This window comes from Scatophagus argus, chromosome 5 (assembly GCF_020382885.2).
Source record: "Scatophagus argus isolate fScaArg1 chromosome 5, fScaArg1.pri, whole genome shotgun sequence".
Taxonomy (NCBI): Eukaryota; Metazoa; Chordata; class Actinopteri; family Scatophagidae; genus Scatophagus; species Scatophagus argus.
The window spans coordinates 10,010,206-10,033,728 of record NC_058497.1 but is presented as its reverse complement, the minus strand read 5'-3'; the positions used below and the strand labels follow the sequence as shown (position 1 = coordinate 10,033,728).

Below are 23,523 nucleotides of genomic sequence, written 5' to 3'. Positions count from 1 at the left end.
CTGCAAGTGAAGAAATGACACAGTGATGCATCTGAACATTGAATAAACAAATAAATGAAAATCAAAGGCAAAACAAATAAAAATCTCATGTACCTTGCTATTTCAGCAGTCTTAAAAGTTGAACAATATAACAAAAAAGGTGACAAACTGTCATAAATAAATCAAAAGTAACAATCAATCTTCTATAACATACAATCAATTTCATGCAAAGCCCTAAAATTAGAAGCAATCCATACTAAAATACATGGAAATAATGGGTTAGGAGAAACAATGGAGAAACAATTGCAACTGCCTGGAAACATCAGGCACCAGGAAGTGAACAGGAGGATACACAGTTTATAGCATGCACATTTATGTCTGTCTTACTGTCTGTGTACCTGTGAAGCTTCTTGAGAAGTAATCTGTCTGTGTATGTAAGGCTGTTTTCTGTGAATTCCAGAAGAACCATCCCTTTACACCCTCCTCTTCCTCGCCCTTCAGCTGCTTGGTCTGGAGTGATATCAGCCTGGGTCGCCATAGCTGACACTGAAACTGGAAAAAATTGGGGAGGTGGAGTTCACACAAAAACAAAGTTAAGAAAGAGAGGGGGACATAGCCAAAAGGAAAGAAAGAGTCAGACAAAGGCACAAAAAAGGAGCAAGAAAACATCATTCGCCAGCTTCTCAACACCTTCCTCAAAACACCTTCCCTCCAGAACTGAGACAACACCTTGTCACCACGTCAAGAGTGCCAAAACACAGAGAGGAGAAAGTCCCCTGGGAATAAGAAAAAGATGCAAACAACAGAAAAGGAACATATAAGTACACGAGAGAAAGGGAAAGATGGTGGTAAGAAAGAGAAATGTTATGATTGTACTCCAGACACTTTGGCAGTCCACAGTGGCGGCTTTAAATTGGGCCTGGGTGCCATTGGCCTGACAGAAATAATTAGGACTGGAGGGGCTAGCAGCAATTTGCAGAGCAGTACGAAGGGAGAGAGTAGCAGAGTCTGTCCAAGCAGTAAAGCAGAGAAAATAGGAGGCCTAATAAAAAGCACAAACACCTAGACACAAACACACGGAACGTGGAATAATAGCACTAATAATACACACCCACATAAACCTGGACACACAAACACTGTTGCACATGCCCAAATGTAGAAACATAGTACGTGTGAAAAGGCATAAAAATTTCCTCATGCAGTGAAACTTACACATACACGTACACATACACATGGACACAGTTGAGGTGATTAGTCTTTTGGTGTGGAATATGGTCACCCCTTACACTTCTCATTATCTCAATACGCAACAGCCATGGATTACCCTCCTACTGCAGTGGTAAGCACTTTCTGTAGGCCTTAACAGATCAGGGCCTTGACAGGGAGAGGGGAAGTTAGGAAGCAAACAAGTAGGGAAAATGGGAGAGAACAAGGAGAGCAGGAGAGAAGAAGAGCCAGAACAGAAGGATGTTGTGGGCAAAGGTGTAAAAGATATAAAATATTTACTCACCCACCACTGTGTATACGCTGAATTTTGAGGTGGCGAAACTTGAGTATTGTATTTATTCACCTCATAGTCATAGTTACTTGTAGAATTACCTTCTACATTACCCTTTGACAAACCAGCCCAAAGTTATCACCCAACACCCAAGAAGTGGGTAGAGTGAGGGTAGGGTACTAGAGGAGAAAGATAATATGGGACTAATTTCTTATTATTGTATTGCACTGTACATGATTGCACATGTGTTCATGATATTTTGCAAAAACAAGACACGGAGTGAGAGGCAAAGAGGGTGGAATGAGAGATATACATTGTGTGTGTGGGCATGTCTGTGTGTCTACAACCATGTCTGTGCAGTTCACCTGGTCGGCCAGGTGTCTGTACTGCATCGTCAGTTATGAGTTCTCCTGCTCTGTCACTCTTCTCTCCTCTCCACTGTCTGATGGCCTCCTGGAAAAATCTTGCAGACTCCTCCTCATTGTACTCTCCTCTAAGAAGAGCAGTGGGAAATCCCCTTTCAGCCTCACTTTCCAGCCCCTCTTCGATCATTTCAACCTTTGGCTCCTCTCCATGATTCGCAGCCAACACCTGCAACAAAACGAATATCTCCTGATTTTCGTTATGGCCTCTTAGTCTTACATCACAAAACTGACTAGATGCCCAATGATGTGATGTAAGACTAAGAGGTTTCCATACTGTGCATGTACATCATTACTGAAGGTTAGTGCTACCATAAAAATACTGGCCACAAACATTGTGTTTCTTCATATACTAAAACAGAATCTAGTTTGTATGCCAAAGTACATTTCAAAGAACAGTAGGGGTAAATTAAAGAAAAAGACAGTTGACATTTTCAGTGCTGCTGGCACACAATTGTCTGTTGATTGTGCAGGAGGAACAAGGGAAAACATTTCTCCAAAGTTTGCACACATGCAAATGGTTGGCTGTAAACTAGGCTACACCTATGTCAAAAGTACCTCACCGTATGTATCATTAGACCTCTAGAATGTAGCTCGTTTGGGATAAATGTGAAAGAGTGTAAAAGTAAGGATTGCCCAATGACATAGTGATGAGTATAAAGTGATGCCAAGTAACTTAATCAGCCATTTGGCCAAGAATTTCAAAGCCTTGTAGTTATTCATGATGTATATTATTTTTCAGAGCAATGTTCATCCAAAGTAAAATATTTTAGAATCGTTAAATATGCTGAACAAATGAAAGACCAGCTGGTACTTGGGACTTATTTGTATTTTTCTCATCTCAAGCTTCTGGAATTCATGGTGAAAAGGCGGCACAGTATGCTGCGCAGTGAGTTCATATTTCTATATATTCAGCCTGCTCGCACTAATTTCCAGGACTGAAAAGGGTCTGAATAGGCCTTGGTCTAGCTGATGTCTCAACATGTAAGTTAAATACTAGATTGATATATCCAGTGTACTGATCTTCTAAGTACCTTCTGACCCCAACTGTTTGAAATGACTGCTGTGTGAATAAGGTCATCTGAGCTCTGTGGTGTAAAGAGCCTGAAATGTCAGACTAACTGTTTTTTCCTGACTAAGACATTGGGGGGCATTTTTTAGTCCAAAGGTACATGCAGTTCACAAGCTTGCCTGTAGATACAGCCTGTGGATACAGTGTCAATTAGGGGTTGTTTGAAGTCATTTCAGTTGATTCATAGGGTGCAGAGGTAAACCACACACAATGCAGAGACTTGTTTGACATGTTTCTGCTGTATTGTCACAGTAAGTGAACTATATATGGAGATATTTCTTTCAAGGGTCAATAATCATTTTTAAGAAATGATACCTAATTTTACAAAATAATAATAATGTATATTTTTTTGATGATTTTTTTTTTATGAAAAGGTGAACACATTTGAAGCTTGTAATTCCAAGATACAGTGACATTTGTAATAACAAATTCTGCACTGCTTCTTAATATAAAGCCAATAAGCTGAATTTGACAAAAGCACAAACAGCAGATTTGAAGGATGGAAGTTTTGGATTAAAGAACCTCAAGTTTTAACCAAAAGCCTTTTACATCTAGGGCTTTCACCTGATGTTATCACTTTTGCTCCTGTTGAGCTAAATACTCTCAGAAGCAGAAGAAAGACTACAGACTTAAATGGCAACATTAAAAAAAGCCAGTTCATCCCTTGCAGGACTTTTATTTAGTAAGACTCATCTTATTACCCTGTCATTTCTTTTTCAGAGTTGCTTTCTTTTTCTCATTTTATATTTTCCTGTCCAGTTGCATGGTAGCAAAATTCGTGAGTGGATGGTTCCTACATTGTTCTGTCATGTGGTAAGTTAAGGGGAATGTGTGAATCTGTTTTGTACTTATACTGTATGTTTTGTATGTATGTTGCTTGTTAGTCGATGCGACTAAAAAAAATAAAGATTACCACCCACCTGGCTGGGATGAGGATGCAGTCGCATAGATTTTGTAGAAGCCTCTGTTCCTTTTTCTGACTTCTGATCTCCTCCTCCTCTGGAAACTGTGTTGGACTTGATCGTGTGACTGGGACCAGGTTTGGAATTGGGACTTTGATGAAGACTCGTAAAGGTACCAGGAAGGCAGCTTGGGTTAATCTGTGTCTGGAAGCAGTTGACAATATCTCGAGTGGTCACATGAGTCTGTAAGTCTGTCTGTAAAAGAAGGCCAAAATTTATATGTTTGTGTGTGTGCATACATATACATATTAGATAAACATTGTTACTTCTAAGCAAAATCAAAGCAGCTGACACTTACAAGAGATGTGAAACATTAAAAAAAATACACTAAATTAAACAGCAGGAAAGTAATTCAGGAGCAAATGAGAACTGAATAAATGATTTGTATACATTGGATTAAAGCAAGAGATAACAGAGCACAAAATAAGAAAATCAGTTATTAAACAAAGTAAATGCAAAGGCTCTATGAGCCAGTGTTAACGCTTGCTATGTTTTGAGTTTAAGAGACTGAAATGATTTGGTGATTTCCTCTGAAATGTTTTATCATGTACATCAATATCTATATCAATATCATCAATATCGGATGCAGTATCACTGTGGAATGTTTACATTACCAGAACAAGAATCTGTTCTGTCCGTTTAGTGTAAAAATATTCTTTATGTTTGTTTTGGAAAGGAAATGCTGTGTTCTATTGGAGAAAAAGTAAAGCCACAAGAGCGAGGACACAGAGGCTGTTGCCCACACTGCCTACATCTTGTGACCGACAACATCAGAATTGTCAAACTGTAGACAAAAGGTGAATCAATCCCAACTTTTTCACAAATGTTCACATAATTAAGTATATTACTAGGCATCTATGTCTAATAATGGGAACTCATGAAAGTAAGAACATGAGGCTGCTATAGAAAGGTGCCATGAACCTAGAACTGTGGACACTATCTTACCCCACCCCTCCTCTTTCAGCTTCTTTTTCACTACTTCACTCCCTTTGTCAGCAAGATGTTTTTTAAAGTAGTACAGAAAACACAACTTCGAGTTTTGGATTTTTTTTTTTCCTTTTTCACAACAGCAGGTGGTCTGCATGTGGAGGAGGCTTGTTCTCAGTGTTGAAACAATCAAAACCAAAGTGGTACAGAATGACATCGCATCAACCAGGTACACTTACAAACTTAAAGCAATGGCACAAGTAGGCCTACATTTAACAGAAGAGATCACACCGCAATCAGTGCATTTCTCTCTTTCTCTCTCTCCCTCTGTTTCTCTGTATTGTATGCAATAAATTGCTAAATTGAGTTGCCAATTATACTTCACAGTTGTTAATATACCTGGGTGGCCTGCCCAAGTGAAGTCGATGTGGGGGAAATACATGATGAGAGACAAAGAGAGAGCAGGATGGGGCACAAGAAACAACAAACAAAACAATGATTGCATGGGAAAACCCTGATAAGCTTTACATTACATCCCATTTAACTACATATCAATACAGATCTATAGATAAAGTACTCCACCCAATAACACATCACACATAGCACAATCTTCCTTTTTTTTCCAAAGAAAAAAAATCATTTACAAAGGGTGTGATCACATATCTCCGTATTTATGGACAGGAGAAAATGGGAAGCACACTGCATGAGAGCCGATTGCTTTTCTTTCTACCACCATCTGAAATCATTATTCTGTTTCATTAATCACTGCAGACTAGTAGGGCTGCTGAGGTTAACCCATCTGTAGACTGTCATCCTGGCATTGAAGGTGTCCAACAGAAACACACTAACAAAAATGCATTCAGGGAAATGTTGAGAAACTGAGACACTTTAGAACAACAGTTTTGGTTAGGTTTGGTTATTTTTCCGATCCATTTTATTGCTGGTTTTCAGTTCTAGGTATGTTGAAATTGGCCCTATTGCACTTTCTTGGTGATTCAAATCGTATGACAAGACATAGCCTGAGGGGCACAAGCAATCTATGTAACATTGAGAAATGTTAGAGGATTATTTTAAGCACAACAGAATCAGTCTTATAAGCCCATTCAGCCCGGAGAGCTTTGTAGTGGCTTTGATAGTTTGAGTCATTAAACTTTTAGATCACTTTTTTCGGCACCACTGGAGATTTTACCCTGCAGGACAGAATCACAATCATATGTTCGGTGTCTGCTGTTCAGAAGCCCTTTGTTTACACCTGTGATGGATTCTGCATCTGGTTTTGAACAGTTGCACATGGCAATAATGATGAATGAAACTGTACACGCCCAGTCTGGCAAAGGCAGACTTATTCTTGGTCTGATAAATCTCCGGTGTCATCATTGATGAAAGCAGAGTGCAGCTCATTCAGTGGCACTCTATCCATGTGTTGAATTAGTTCATTCAGTGATGCAGGAGGGAACTTGCCCATGGCCCTGAAAACTTTATAATTCAAATCTTTGTCCACAAACAATCAAACAAGCCTGGGGATATTACTTTCCTTGCCTTAACACTTTCTGAGGGAAAATCCTTGCACTGCACAAAGTTTCAGTACAGCTACTGAAGCCTCCCTTCGTCCTGTTTCGCTTTCTCTTTTTGGTCACCAGTCAGCTATGCTGTGGTGTAACTGGAAGGGGCTGAGTCCAGTTTCTAACTTTCCCAAATATCCAGTATACTCCAACAATTACACCTGCTTCACACAATAAGCGTCTCTAAGCTCTCCTTTTCCATTCATTAGACAATTTCTGTCACTTTCTGAGTGTGCAACCGAATGCACACTGACTGCCTTAATAATGTTAAAACAGTGCTTTGGGTTTATCATTTTTTTGAGCCACAAGATAAGTGTCATAGACAGAACAACTGCCTTTGCTCCAGGGTACGACTGAAGAGTTCAAGCTATCATATAACCCGATATTATCAACCACATCTAAGTGGGGCAACCCAGCTCCAGGATACTGTTTAGCAGTTTACCAAACATTAACTGAAGCAGGCTTGGGTATGTAGGGCTGTAAATATGAGCGGATGAGGTACTGACAAAAGCCTCAGTATGGCATAGTGATGAAATTAATATTCTTTTTCTCTCTCCGATTCTCATTCGCTGCCTTGCCCTCCCTTATTCTTTCCAAGGCAAATGAAATGGGATTAGCAGAGGAGAGAGAGCAAGAGAGAGAGAGAGAGATGCCTGTGTCAGCTGCATGTGTATAATCCCCAGTCTTTATGTCCTGCCAAAACACATAGTTTTGCATGTGTGATTGTATAAGCGCATGCATGTGTATGTGCCTGAAACTATGAGGCAACCATGCATCACTGAGTGACTAAAGTGCGGAAAGAAACATCTGATTACTAAAGAAATATATAGAGATGGAGAGCTGCCCTGTGTGGTTTCATAAAGCTGCTTCAATGTGTGTACTTTTTGTGTCTCACTGTTAATGGCTTTGTTCCATCATGGAGGTAGAACATGAACACTATCCACATACGCTGAGCTACACTGCATAAAGGCTACTTAATAATATGCTATTTTATACATAAACACAAAAAAATTGTGTGCTCACAGACAGTCATACATAAAGAAACACCCTTTGACTGACAAATCACAGGATGTATATTCACACAGTCATATCCATGCACACTCACAAAGCGCACATCATAGCACAGTCAATCTCTTTGTGAGTACTTCTAGATGAAAATAATAGCACCCAAGAAAATGATAACACAAAAAGAAGCTGGCAAAATCTCACACACACCCCGCAAGGGAAAAAACAGTACTGCTAGCAGAATACACACAAGGCAAAAGAATATGGATTGCTCACATAAAAACACAAATGCCAGCACACACAAACATGTAGCCACACAGGAACACTGTGAAAGGAAAGGAAGACATGTCTTCCGAACATACTAAGTACAAATACACATGAGGTATGGTTCCAGAGCTAAATATAGCAAGACTTTTAAGAAAGGCATTTTCCCTCTGGTCACCTGCATGACTGGCTGCAGCAATCAGTTTAGCTTGGTTAAATGGTGAAAACCACAACAGCTTGATCTTGGTACAGAGAAGGGTCATAATATCTTGGATCATCAGGGTTATATGCAGCAGTTGTGGTTACAGTTACAGTACTATATTCGAGTGCAATATTTTCAGTATATAAATCTGTGTGTTCTTGTATGTGTGTTATCTCCATGCATAAGTATAGAATGAAGCAGTTTAAGAATTGTATACAGTGTAAGGAATAGTGCCTTTCTATTTTAATATCCAGTTACAATATGTAGTTCCACAAAGCTCAACTAACAGCAGATGAATCACCTGCCTGGTTCTATTTAGTTCTTTATCAAGATTAACTTAACAAATGGATGAGCTACAATCTTTACATTTGTCACTTGTGACTTTTTATAGGTAGTCACCATTTGTCAAAATACTACATATATTCTAGGCAGATGTCCTGCAGAATCTTTTCCCATTTAGTGGCTCCTGCACAAGTGTGTTGGCTTAATTAAACTCTCTGCTATTGACCTGCTGTCTTGTCTCTCTGTTTAATCTGACTGAAGACTGCTGTTGCTGGTCTTGGGTTGGCTGCTGCCTGAAGCCTGTTCTCTGTTGTTCTTTAACAGAGTTTCCAATAGTGTTTATGTAGTGTGTGTGTGTTGCCTGAAGACACACACGTGTGAGTGTGTGCATTCAGGTGACCAGAATGAGCTTTTGTGATCAAGGTATTCGCTAATGAGGAATATCCATTTTGTGTGTGTGTGTGCGTGTGCGCGCGTGTGTGTGTATGCCCGTATATGTGCATGTGCACACATACAAAAGTAGAAAAGTGACATTGCAAAGGGGAAAAAAACACAGGTTGAGAGAAGAAGATAATGTAGTCAGGGATGCAAAGAAAGAATAAAGAAAAGAAAGAATGAGTGAATCAGAATGAGAATAGGATTAGGACAGATATTATTAAAAGTATCTGTGAAAAAGAAAGAGAGACAGAGAGCCACAGGCAGAGAGACACAGGCAGAGAGAGAGGAAAGAAAACAGACAAGATGCACATGAGACCACGCACACCTGAATGGGGATCATTCTGTGGAGCTTCAGTGCCCCCTTCTGGTGAAATTTGGCAAAACAGCCAATGCAGTAGTCTTCTGAGCATTCGGCACACATCTACAAAACAGAGACACACAGTAAAGTCAGTGCGTGTGTTTGTGTGTGTTTGCACACAAATATGTGGCACACATGGAGGTGAATATTTGTGTGCTCATGTGTCTTAGGGAAGTTGAAATTTAAAAAAAAAAAAAAAAAAAGTGCCCCTGTATGTGCAGGTACAGTATGTGCATGTGCACATGCATGCAACCATCTGCCCTGACAAGCGATGTGATATTTGTTAAAGATTTAAACCAAGAGTCAGATATCTTTTCCTTTCCTACAACCTCAACCTTGCCTACCAAACTGACCAAACAGGAGGGATGAATATTGAAATGGATTCTCTGGCATGGATGCTGCTGCTGCTGCTGTGTGTGTGTGCGTGTGTGTGTGTGTGTGTGTGTGTGTGTGTGTGTGTGTGTGTGTGCGTGCATCTGTCTGTGTGTGTGTCTGTGGATGTGAAAGAGATAGAGAGAGAGAGAGAGAGGGATCGCACGGGACACAGTGCCTGTGTGTGCATATATGCATTTGGGCTAAGTGTGTGTGTGTGTTCGTGTTTGTTGTGAATGCATCTTAAGGGAGGTCATTATCATATCTATCTGTGAGAATCCGCTCTTATTAGCAGGGAAAACTCCTTGCGTCAGCAGGTTGAGTAGGTGGGCCTAGACTGTGTGGAAGTAGCACACGGGCAAGGACAGGAGCAGTGGAGAAAGCCAATCAGAAGAGAGGATATGGAGTATGTGTGTACATGCACACGCATACAGAGAGAGAGAAAAGGACAAAGGCTTCTTAAAATTCAAGAAACAACAAACAGTAAAGAAACAGCCACTATTCATTTGGCTCCCTTAATTTGACATGCAAGTTTATGTTCATTATAGGAAATGGTTTCATCATCAATACCATGTCAAATTCAGAGAGTACAGTTAGGCACGCCCTCTGCAGCAGCAGTACAAATTTTACTTATCCACAGTGTGGCTTTAACTTCTGTTTTGTGACAGTGTCAAATATTTCCTTCTTAGTTCTTTCTTGCTCACTTGCATGGTTTGATTTCTTCAGCTGTAAAAGATAATAGAGATAAAAAAGGCTATACAGTAAACAAAAATATATTCAATTACAAATCAACAGAGGTCTTACATTGCAAATTTCTATTTTTCAGATTCACCAGCAGTGGCTAAAAAACACCTTTGCTGAAAAAGGCATACTCTCCACATGTCTGACCATCATCTGTCTCACTAAAACTCTATGGGGAACTCTGGGAAGAAAAGAGGCATGATAGGGACAAGACCAAAGACCTCTGTCAGTGCAATATAAATGCCACTCATTAGAAACCTCAGGCCCTAAACAGATCCTGGAGGGTCACCAAGGTGACCGAACCAATACATCACACATACATCCAGCAGAGGAGGACTCAAAGATGTTTCCAATGACACCAGAAGGCTGCTGGCATTACCCCACCATCTAGTCAATGGCACCAGCTTCAACAACACCAACCCGCCCCCTCCCAATCCCCTTGAGCAAAAATCATCACTGGACACAATGGACAGCTTAAGAGGAAAAGTGTGTGTGTGTGTGTGTGTGTGTATGCATGTGCACATGCAAGCCTACAGCTGCAACATAAAGCAGGGCCTCATTTCCCCTCGCATGCCTGAGGATAAATTACAGCCACTCCCCAGGGATGAGGCATCCCTGTCAGGCTGCAAACACCATATCACTCCACTCTCCTGTGCTTCGCAAAGGGAAATGAGGTCCTTTTTTTTGCCCGGATGACTCTGGAATACAGCACAAGGCTCAACATGCATTGTGTGTGTGTGTGTGCATGTGGACATATGTGATTTTGGCAGTCTGTGCCAGCATGTGTGAGTCATAGTTTAAAACAAGCCCAGATGTCTATATGATTGTGTGTTTGTGTGTTCATGCGTGCGTTTGTGTGCTTAAGTGCAGTTCCAGACAGAATGGCAGAGACAGTTGTAATGCTCTCCATTATTGCCATCATTATAGGGCACAAGGGCTATCCAAAACGTGTGTGTGTGTGTGTGCGCGCGTGGCTGTGTGTGCGTCTGAGTGGATTGTGTGTATTTGTGTGTGTTTAGCCGATGTGCTTGCCCAGACTACTATAAGCACAGCCATTAAGCCCATCACTATGGGGCACGGGGGGCACTGGGCCATTCACTGGACAATTCAGCACCATCATCATCAAATGCACTATCAAGCAAATTACCATATTACATTTTAGCGCAATGTGTGTGTTGCACTTAAAATAACTTATTCCACAACAAAAGGGGCAGGAAAATGGTGGCTGCCAGCTCAATCAGTTAAACCCCCCCCTCTCCTTCATTCCCTCTATCAATCTGTCTCTCTTGGTCCCTCATTGCCTTTGCTCTCTCTCTCTCTCACTCACTGCCTCTCAGAAGAATCAGTTATTCACTAGTAAACTCTGCTGGCTTCACAGACAGACACAGGAATTACACATGACCAACTGAGGATCTACAGGGCGGGGACGTGGGAGTGACTGGTCATCAAGCATGTATTACACAGGTCACTTTGCCACTGTTCATTATACACACACACACCCCCACACACGCAGTATGTTTTTTCATTAATTATTTCTCTCTCTCTTTCTCTCTTGTCTTCACAGATACAGTTGCAGGCCACAGTTTCTCCTCCTGAGCAGCAGTGGATGAGCAAGGAACAATAAACAATGGTGCCCTCAGAGGTCTTGGGTATCGATGAACAGATCCAGCTAAACTGTTATCAGTGCAAACACAAACACGTAGATAGACCAACAGATAGTACAGCAGAGGAACAATGAGAGAGAGGCAGGGAGAGGAGAGAAAACGACAGATGAATCTGATAGACATGTAGGGATATGGCAGTGGGAAAGAAGGAGAGAGACAGAAATGTGTTAAAGACTGAAAAAGAAAGAAAGGAAATAAAATGCATAATGTAAAGGGAATGAGAAAAACAGGATGGGAGATAGCAGGCATCTTCATGACAGAGGGAGATACTGTAACCAGCATTGTTCCGATACCACTGCCAATATCTGAAATACCCATGATACTGCCTAAAATAATGGACGGTGAGTACGCAAATCAATACACTGATGTAGTACCACGTAATTTATTTGTTAGAAACAGGACGCTGCTATTTCACAGCAGCATTCTTCACACATCTATGTAGCAGATACTAGTAGATAGTATCCATAAAGACAGAATTCTGTGTCTTCAAGCCCATCCATAACATAGGATCTATACACGATTACTAATAGAGCCATTAAAAAATAATAAGAATTTATACTTTTATTTTATGAAAGTATAAAGAACAGAAAGACAGAGAGCAGACGGGACAGTATAGCACCAGAAAACAAATGAACTGCTTGACTGAGAGTGATGCACAGGTGGAAATTAAAAGAACTATCAGCATAGGTCAAGCTATTTGACTCCTGGGACCAAATGCATAAAACCCTGTATAGATTTAGCACTAAAAACTAAAACCTTGTGTACGTACAAACTCAGAAATATGCACAAGCATTCTTTTGTTCATATTTTATAAGGCTTCATATTGTATATATTGTTGTCTTTTCTGAATATTTTAGAGCCAGACACACATGAATGAGCCTCATTTCCACTTTTGCCCCCGTTCGCATATTGATACTTGTGCTCACTCTACCACTCATTAGACCTGCCAGTCAATACAATACCATGCTGCACCGTTAATTCTTCATATGAACAACATCACACTGATATCTCAATGATGGTTGTCAAACATCAGAAGGATGATCAATGATTCAATGTACGTATGTGTGGAAAAAGGGATATGCATGGCTTTGTGCTTACGTAAAGTTCATACATTTGTAATCTGTGTATGAGTATGTGTAAAAGTGAGTTGTCTATCCATAGAGGAAATTCTTCAACTAACCAACACTAGAGTTACAAAATTTTTTGTTTTCTGCTTCAATTATGTTTGTTTGAGTGCTTACTAGTCCTGCAGTCTTGACTTCACATTGTCCACAGTCTGTTCCCCTCAGCCTGCTTTTTCTTGTCGTCTGAAGTTTGATGGTAGGCAGAGGAGGAGGTGGTTGATTTGGAGCTAAACAGGGAAAGCATTACAGTACAGTATATACAGCTAAATTTTACAAGAGAGGATTAGAACATTAGACATTAGAAGTGTTTTTGTGCAAAAACACTTAACAACTGAATGCAATTATAAAATACATAACATATCACCCATTACAATCATGAATAAGATGGAAGATGGACCGTGTTGCATGTACTCCTACTGTATACATTTAACACATTTTGAAACATTCTGATTCGAGGTGGGATTTTGTGCCTGAGGCATGTTCACAACATTAATAATTCTGCCAAGGTTGGCCACTGGTTACAGAGATCAATCTTTAACAAGCGAACTCCACACTCTGGCCTCTGTGATGATGTGAAGTATCCACCTCACTCAAGTAACAGTGAGCAAGACACTGAACTTTTACGAGTTCCCAGGGTGCTGCTCTGTACTGTATCTCCTCTTGAATGCTAACCTCCATGTGGTGGGTAGGGGGAATTTCAGTATAGGGCAGTCTATCATAGGACTAATGGTTTTTGAGTACACAACCGTCTCAAGTCTATCTGCTGCTGTAAGCCAAACCCCGGTTGGATCTAGAAGCTACTCACCTGTCAGTGCTTCATCCTTAAGCACTCGAATCTTAACCTTGCCTGTTGACAGCTGTGGAGGAGACAGAGAGTGACAAATCACTGAGGACAGTTTGTGTAAGCTCCAGTTCAGCTTGATGTTTATGTGCATATGTGGGTATGTTTGTATATATAAAGTACCCTGAACTACTCTACTCATATTATCATTTGCACTTTTACATTACTGCATTTTATTGTATTGTACTCTACTATTTATGATATTTACTATATTATTATTGCCTCTCAATGTGAATCTGCACCCATTCTACCACCACCTTTGGCGTGGGGACATTTCACAGAAGGGACTGCCCTGTGCTGAAACTGAAATGCTGAAAATTCAATTCTTGTGTTCTTATTTACTCTTGGGCAGTCATAACAAACTTTACATAACTTTATATAACTTTATTACTTTACAAAAGGAGTTACTCGTTTTCTTGCGTATACTCAATGGCATTAGGGTTTCTCCCCCGAGATCAGTAAAACAAATTTGCCAAATCAAGGGGAAGGGTGCAAAGTGCAATCTTAAATCTGCTATGCTCATTGCGCTAAAGGAGGGGGATTAAACATTTCTTGGATGCAGGTACATGATGCCGTCACAGCATACACAGAAACACGTCATACACATGTGCAATAATATAATGATATTTTGATTCTCTTGTACCTTTTGGAGCATTTTCTCCTCGCTATTCTTGGTGCGGTTTAAAGAACCACCCTGCCCAGACTTCCATCTAAACCCTCCAAAATGCCTAAACAGACAGAAAGACAAACAAAGAGAGAGACAGAGAGTTTTTCTTTGACAATTGTAAATCAACAATCTCAAAATACACCCCTTTGGATTTGATATGCTCAGTGCATCTACAATATCTCAGCAGCAATTTCTAAAAAATAAAAAGAGAAACAGTGATAACATCTGTTTCATTCCTTGATGAGATTTGTTTATGCTTTGTATCATGAAGATATATATTTTTTTATATATATAACCACAAAACAGTCATTGTGATATTCGTTCTACATAATAAAATCTAAGTATGTGGAGTAACATAAAAATCAAATGCTTCATTAACAACAAAATGCAACACATGAGCAGACACACACATCAAAGACACAGAGAAGATTTTTCTTGAACAGAATTTGTATGAGGGCTTTGGTATAACTGTTCAAGTATCATAACACATAACATCCAGACCTTTTGTCTATATTAACTGCTGGAAAACAACAAAATCATTCTTAAACTTGGACTTGGAGGATCAAAAGTGAAAATTGCAATACAAACTCTTTACCATTCCTGGCTTTCCAATAGGGTGACAGGGAAGGCAGGATAGATGTAACAAAACTGAGAATTAATGTATTTTAATCTACTAAAGTACCCAGAGACTGAAGCACTTTTTATGTCCTGTGTCAGGCTTAAGCACAGGAGCAGAAACTGATGTCAAGAAAATGAAAATCACATAAAAAAAGGCATACAAAACCATGTAACTAAATCCTAAGTGCCTCAGAGTAAATCCATGGAAAAAAGAAATTTTAAAAAACACTCTGTTCCATTAGACAGAAAAGAGTGTTTAATTTCTCACAACATTGTCCTTGTGTTTCAAAAAGGAGTAAGAACAGCAAGGAAAAGCACTCTGCCACACTCCTAAACAAACAACACAAAAATTTGCCTTTGCCAACACAAATTTCACACATGTACAGTGTCATCTGGACCTAAATTTTCACACTGCAAGATTCAGTCTCCAACCAAAGGATGTTTTCCATTTCGCTGAAGACACGAGAAGTTTAGAACAAAAAACAGAAAATGAAAGGTTGCAGAAATTATACCTCCTCAGAAAATAATATACACACATACAGATGCAGATATAAATACAAGAACATGAAGGCAAACGAGCACACATGCATATACACATGCACACTCATTCAGAATGCTCCTGCCAGTAGCAGAAAGTGAAGAAATGGAGAGGAATCCTCATTTAGACAAGAGTTATTCATGCTCATGTTGTTGAATTATTTATGCTATTTATGCTATTGTGATGTCTGGCTGTCTGAAAGAAGTTTATTTTGGATTGAGCTGGCAGCCTGTCAAGGCACAGGAAGTCTGACTGACACTGTGTGTGTGTGTATGTGTGTGTGTGGGTGTGTGTGTGTGTGTGTGTGTGTATGCGTGTGTGAGCAATGAAAAGAGTTGCCAACAGCTCTGACGCCGTTGTTGTGCTGTGCTGACACTGAGGGTGGGCGTCAGGTAATCACGCTGGTGACATCACCTTGTTCAACTGGACTGTCGCTAGGGGAGACAGTTGAGGCACACCCTGCTGGTGCGAGGTGACAGGGTGTCCCCTCAGGACGGGCAGCCTGGAGAGGTAAAGCATGTCTGCTTCTGCATCTCTACGCACTTTGCATTAGCAAAGATCTCACTGTCTAATACACATAGGAACACACTCAATTACACCCACACACATGCATGAGTAAACATGCCCTTCACAACAATAATGCCTTAAAGTTGGCTTTCAGAAACATATAGGGACACATTCCCACACTCAGCGTTTATCTTCTTACAAACACACAATTACATCTCAGCCTATTGCACGAACTGTCAGTGGTGCCGGCAGACAACTTCAAAGTGTACATTTTAGTCAACACAACCAAAGTTCTTTTCAACACTTTGAACAAACAATAACTGAGTGTGGTTGGTGTGTGTGTATATGTGTGTGTTGTTGTTGTTGTGTTTGTGCGTGTGTGTGTCTGTGTGTGTGTGTGTGTGTGCGTGTGTGTTGTTGTGTGTGTCTGCATGTGTGTATGTGTGTGTGTTGTTGTTGTGTTTGTGCGTGTGTGTGTCTGTGTGTGTGTGTGTGTGTGCGTGTGTGTTGTTGTTGTTGTGTGTGTCTGCATGTGTGTATGTGTGCGTCTGCATTAGAAAATGTATGTGCGTGTGTTTGTGTTGTTGTTGTCATGTGTGTGTGTGTGTGTGTGAGAGTGAGAGAGAGAGAGAGAGAGAGAGAGAGAGAGAGATTTTGTTGATATCATTCTATACAAAGCCATCAATGCAATGAAAATAACATGTAGTGGCTTGACTACACCGTTTACACAGAGGACAAAAAAACACCCAGACACATTCACACACTACTGTCACACATTTCTGTGCACTTTTCACTGTCTAGTGGATGGATAGCAGATGACAACTTCAGAGTCACAGCTTGCATATCGGAAACAAACACCAAACGTGACAACTAATGCCAACTCGTCAAAAAGCATTTCTTCACCAAAGTCAAACAGGAGACACACAGTGAGGAGTACAGTTTCACATTAGCTTAGAGTTAGCTCATATTTCTAAATGATAAAACAGGTACTGATATGAAAGGAGAAAAGATGCCAAAAGATTCCATGCTAACCCAAGGCAAATACCACCTGTCGTACCTGGACACACTCATGTCTGACAAAAGGACAAACACACAGGCATACACACGGCTATCACCTTTAACTGACCGATCTCACCCAAAGGGAGACCTGGCAACATCTGCGATACACACACTTACACACATGCAAGGGCACACTTTGAAGTCTAATGCCAAAGTAATCATGTCCTCTCTCAATTCCCTCTCTCCCAGTGTGAGACGAGAGGATAGGGCAAAAACAGAGAGGGCTGAGATAGGGGAGAAACTTACCAGAGGCCAGAATGACTCAGACACAGAGGCCTATAAACACAAACGTTAACACATTTTACTCCAGTATGAGCATATCACAGGGTCATCCTAGGAGGAACACACTGACAAAAAAAAAAAAGAAGAAGAAACTAATGCTGGAAAAAAAGAAAAGAAGAGAGTAAAAGAGCCAATAAAAGCAAAAGCAAAGAGACAGAAACGGAAGCAGGAAAAAGGGGAAAATCAACTGTACTTTTAGATAAGTTAAGAACTACTGTCTCTAAGCCGTGTAGGCCTAAAGACAAAGCTACATTAAATCTGCGATTCAGGCAGCTCAAAACAGAGAATGATGTACTGCCTTTTCCCCAAGCCGCCGGTCTGGCTTTATTATCACCTGTGTACTCTTCACAAACTGATTATACTGCACCTCCTCTCAGCAAACTGAATTTGTTCGCCTATTCTTTGGCTGGGTACGTGAGTGTGTGTGTGTGTGTGTAACCCGACTCTGAGACAAAGATGAACAATTCATCTACTGTAGGAGCTTTGCGATCTAAGAGAAAAGTAGAGAGAGAGAGAAAAACAGAGCAGTGAATAACACAGACACACATTGCACTGCACAGCCTGAGCATAAATCACAGCTTGAAGATCTCCAGTAAACACTTGTCAAAGATACACTTGCATGTTCCAAGAGGAAAAGAGAGGGAAGAGAGAAGGCTTACAGAAAATCCAGGTTTACATCAGAACACCTTATTATGTGCCAAACACCTCCATCTGTCCTTCTTTCTCCCATGTCAGTCTGAGAGGAACACATGAGAAACTGTTTCATCTTTTTCATTGTAAGTGTACAGATTAATTGATTCAAACTGTTTAGCTAAGTGTCACATCTGAGAGATTGTTGCATCACTTCACAGCTTTCAGGTGAAAGGGAGGAGGGAACTGCAGCGACATCAATGTTTGACTGGACAGGTGTGTCTGTTTCAGTGTTTCAATCCATTCAGTCCATGTGTTTTCAGTTTTTTCTATATCTTACAAATGCTTCTTCTCTGTGTAAACCGCATAGACCAGGCAACTATAAAACTGAGTTTGTAGATATGGCAGTCTGTTAAACTTAAAAGACAGGGTAGTTAAATATATAAAGTAACACAACTAATCTCCTGATCCATCTCAACTGACACAAAGGACTTGCTGTGAGTTTTCCTCTTCCTTCCTGTACCCAGCAACATCAGGAGGAATTAAACAGGTGTTAAAATGTTCTCCTCTGCTCTCCTTGACAACAGCTCTGCGCAGTCAAAACTGATTAGTGACACCACTGCACACATGAACAAATCAGAACAGTATTATTAACCATTATCATCATTATCAATCATTATTATTAATCATCAATTCATCAATGGCCTGTCAGAAAGGAAAGGATGACAAATTTTCTATTGAAAGCAGGAATATAAAAAGGTGAAAAAAATCTTTGCTGTAAATATGATTTCTTTTTTTCAGTTACCAATAACCTCTCAGTCACATCATGTTCCGGGTTGACTGTTTCATCTATATGCACTTTGTAGCTACACCTTAGTATTTCTCCTACATTCACACACTGCCTCTCACACATGCACAAATTCTTGCTGTATCTTTCCACCTCTTTAAAGCTCCCACACAATGTAAAATCCTTCTCAAACTTGTAATATTTCAAAGACATACTGTAGGAATTAGGCAGGATTCCTGTCTTGTACCAGGGTTGAGTGTGTCTTGACTGATTAAGGAGAACAAGACAGAAAGAACGAAAAAAAAGTCTAGTACCCTGTGTATCACGCACATACACAAGAAAGTACCATTATTTATGGAGGACTTGTATCAAATGATACACACAAGCAGCTACGTACACACCTTGTCGTATCTTGGGGCTGGTGGAGCGGTAAATGTTGCAGTATTTCAGTGTGACAGGAAACACTGTGTTTATGTGCTTATCATTTGTGCAGCCTGGACAAAACGGTCCTCTCCCCATACTGATGTATGGCTTCTTAATTAGCACTAGGCCTCCACTGAGACACAAAGAAGTACTCATATACAAGAACACACAAACACACACATCTCCTAAAACAATAAATGCATTAACCTACAATCATAATCTAGGCTATGCATTCCCTTGTTTCTTTGTGATGTATGAATGGAAATACAAATATATCATGTGGACTTGCACCATATGATGTATTTCATGTATTATCATAGCTCAACTCTAAATCACTGATATAATAGTTAGCTGGCTTCCTGTAAGTGTGTGTGTGTGTGTGTGTGTGTGTGTGTGTGTGTGTGTGTGTGTGTGTGTGTGTAACTGTTTTCTGATTGTTACTAAGAAGTCTGTGTGTAATATACATACTGTGTCTCTCCCAAAAGCTGTTCTTGCATTATGTGCTCATATATTGTGATATACACCTCTGTTAAGCTGTTCTCCATCACTTCTCATTGGTTAATACATGTCAGGAGTTATCAGTGAAATTAGGTGAACTGGGAACAAGAAACAGAACAATCACATTAATAACCAGTGTTTATTTTCATCCTGCAAATTAATTTTCAGCTCACACAAATTGGGATGCCCCTCAATCTAAATTTATTGGGTAATCATCACAGTAAAAGGCCAGGTACATGCTCTGTAACGAAATGCGGAGAAAAAAATAAAAATGTATGTGTGTGATATTCCGGTAGTTATGGGGACAAAACGTGTTAACACAGTCACAATGTGAGGACCAGTCTTACTCGTGCCTTACTTATGAGAACAAAATGACAAAATTCAAGTCCCCTCAATGTAAATCATTTAATATTAGGGGGAAGACTTGCTTTAAGGTTATGTTGTGGTGAGGGTTAGGATTAGGCAAGTAACGTTTATTGTTACGGTTAGATGGTGGTTAAGCCTCCAGGAAATTAATGTAAGTCTATGTAATGTCCCCCAAAGTGATGGAAAGACGACCGTGTGTGTGTGTGTGTGTGTGAGTGTTTGAGTAAGCTATCCAATTAATGTGAATGATGCACACATAAGAATTCACATTTTAATAGTCTTACACACACACACACACACAGCACATGTAAAATAGTAATGTGTCAGTATAATTTTCATTAGTCTTTGCATATCTCTGTGTGCATAAGCTTGTTCACTGTGTGTATGCTGTCCCATTATATTTAAGAAGCGTATAAAACCTAATGTAATGTCCAATCCTAATTACAGTCAAGCATTTTTTATTCTAAAACATAGTGTAGACAAAATCACAATGGATGTACGTGAGTATGGTACGTGTGTTTGTGTGTGTCAAACTGTAACGATGCCATTTCTCAGTGTGACATTGTTTCTGTGCAATTCATTCATTGCTGATGCCCCTGAAGCAGTTACAGTAGATGTGGCCCTATGAAATAAATCTACAGCCTCTTGATTGACGGTGTTTACCACTAATAACTTGCCTAGTTCTGTACTCTGCCTGTTGATCATCAAAGCAGAATCTCAGACAAAATACAATCCATTCTGTCATGATGACAGCTATCATTTGTCATTTGAGAAGTGAGAACTTGGAAATAGAATGAAATGTTGGACACTTTCAGAACAGTCCTTCCATCGCATATGATCAGTTTGCAAATGACACAGGCAATTTCATTAGTGCAGGCCTGGCCTTAGATCATAGATCTAGCTCAATGAGAATCTGATCAAAATGCGTTCCTCCGCAATTTAAGCCATGACTTGTATGAATATGATGGTATGGATTTCAGAGACAATAAAAATACAACTTCGCTATCCACATAGATGCAAAACAAAAAGTAAAGTTTTAAAGTATTTTTTCTTTTTGGTTCATAACTTAAGGTTAGCTTCTTGTGATCTGAATGTCTTACATTCAGGTCTGCTGATTAAGGTTATGATTTTCTTGTCCCTGGCTCTTAGTTATCCTCTCCTGTTTTGTTTTGAAAAGACTCACCTCTTGTCTCGTTTCGGATCATTTCACTCCCTGTCTTTTGTGTCCTCCCACCGATGCGATTACACTGATTGGTGTCACCTCTTCCTTGTTGGTTTTCCCTCCCTCGTACATTGAGCCTCCCCTCTCAGTTTGTCAATTTATTTTAGTATTTCTGTCTAGCATTCCAGACATTTTTCCTTGTGTGCATCTTGTGTTTTTTTTTTTTTTTTTTGACACTGACCTTGCATTGTGTCTTTTGGAAACCTCCGCTTGATTACTGGGCTGATTTTCTGTTACTGAACACTTGTCTGAAGTTTCTAAATCTGTTTTGAATATAAGTCATGCATCAGAGTGCACTGTCTGTTGATGCCAATATCAAAGAATGTTCACCAAACAAAGATATGAGAAAGACATATGGTTCATCTGTTTTGAACAGCACACATAAAAATGCCAAAATGGAACTAAAAGTCACTTCTCAGGCCTTAGCCTCTACAAATGAAATAAATACATGAGACGTATTCACAGAAATAAATACATTGCAAAAAAAATAAGTACATGCATTTGCTGGAGAACATTGCATGTTGCAATACAAATTCTGCAAGCTCTGAGAAGTTGTGTCAGTTAATGTATGGCATGTTGTAAACAAATTTAAGCCTTTAAATGTTACAACAGCAATTACAGGGGCCTACTTGGGTCAATACTAGTCAATACTAGTATTTTTTTTTCCTTTAGCTTAATGCTTAGTTTAACATTTAATGTTTTCATCTTGTATTTTCACTCCTCATTTCACTGTTGCTTATTCTTCTGTCCTTTGTATGCGTGTAATATGTTCCGCCATTTATGTCTTTCATATGTGGGGAATATTGCTGTTCAGCAATTCAAGTGGGGAAAACATATGAGTATACTTAGATACAAGTTGTTAGAACCAAGTGTTTGTAGGGCTCCACTGACCGTTATAGTCCAGATAGTCCTCTATATAGGCATAAGCCTACTTCATCTATGAGTGTTTTTTTTTTTTTTTTTCAGTTCTCTGATGCTACTTTGTCTCTTTCCATGGCAACCTTTTCTTGACCTTTATAGGCAGAGAAGTCATCAACCTTAGTCTCCTCATTTATCTATCTCTGCTTCAGTGTACTTTCTTGTTGCCTGCTCTTACAGCTGTTGTAGTCTTTCTCACACCATCCTAACTTGCTTATTGACTCTTGTCTCTCCCTTAGATACATGCTCCGTTCCCTGTGTTGAGTCTGGGCTATTTTTTCAGCCACTACACATTAAGCCTCTTCTCTCCTCCCTATATTCAGCCATCATATCTCACTTCAACACAGATTTGCTTTTTGTATTTAATTTCCAATTTATATAGCGTATACCCCATCATTCAACACTAGGGAATGTACTTCTTTACATGAAAAGCCACAGCATACAAGAGAGAGCTAATAAGCTAATTTTGTCTTGTAATTTTGAACATGTTTGATAATGGTACAATTTCCATCAATCAATCAGCAAATCCCAAATCAAATACTAAATATATTCTGTGTACTTTAATGGAAATGTAGGTGTGTGTTTAGATATCATGCTCTAAATTAAAATGTTGAAATGTCGAAAAGACTGAAGGAGAGACAGCTTCGTTCTTAGAGTACTGACATTACGAGCAGAGTTTACAAAATAAGATTTCACACAAGTCGGACTACAACAAACTAATATCATAGATATTCCATGTGACGGAATCCAGACTGAATCCAAACTTGGACTATGCTCCCTCTTCTGTGTTTTCTGTTACAGCTGCTGCAGTCCATGCTGCACAAACTGATTCACTACCCTCTACCCTCTCGCTCACCCTATCTCCTTATCCTGCTTCCTACTGTCATATTTACATTCTCAACTTCCCACTCAGACCTGCCCTTCTCCCTGCCTTACTGCCTCCCACTCTTAATGCTTTGTTTTCTAGTACACTAAATGCAACATTGATACTCACCCTCTCTCCTGCTTCTCTTTGCTCATGCTCTCTTTCAGCTGTTGCAGTTTATCCTCCATCTCGTTGCTCTCCTGGGCCAAAGTCACCGTCTCCATCTGCAGTTCCTGCAAGTTCCTATCACAACATACACACACACTCACATATATGCAATAATCACAACAATCTATCATACAAATGGCCTACTCCATCAGATTGGACAGCCTTTCATCAATATGTTCCAATTCATCTGCTGCACGAATAGATCCCTGTTGCCACGACTGATCAATAAGTTAATCAATTAGTCACTGGATCGGGTACCACC

General features: G+C 39.9%; 1 protein-coding gene across 6 annotated transcripts in view; it reads right to left on the bottom strand.

The window, feature by feature from the left end:
• Positions 1-23,523, bottom strand: part of zbbx (zinc finger, B-box domain containing) — a 46,146-nt gene that overhangs the window by 20,701 nt on the left and 1,922 nt on the right. For 5 of the 6 annotated variants that reach the window (XR_006843351.1, XR_006843352.1, XM_046388638.1 and 2 more), the window contains 8 exons: positions 23,223-23,336; positions 14,357-14,441; positions 13,678-13,729; positions 12,990-13,099; positions 8,939-9,034; positions 3,892-4,128; positions 1,843-2,068; positions 378-531 (listed from right to left, as the gene is read on the bottom strand). Coding sequence is in view for 4 of the 6 variants with exons in the window: in XM_046388638.1 (XP_046244594.1) it covers positions 378-531; positions 1,843-2,068; positions 3,892-4,128; positions 8,939-9,034; positions 12,990-13,099; positions 13,678-13,729; positions 14,357-14,441; positions 23,223-23,336 (1,074 nt within the window). In the remaining 2 variants the exon portion in view is untranslated. The remainder of the gene's footprint in view (positions 1-377; positions 532-1,842; positions 2,069-3,891; positions 4,129-8,938; positions 9,035-12,989; positions 13,100-13,677; positions 13,730-14,356; positions 14,442-23,222; positions 23,337-23,523) is intronic. The other variant, XM_046388640.1, reaches the window with a different exon arrangement.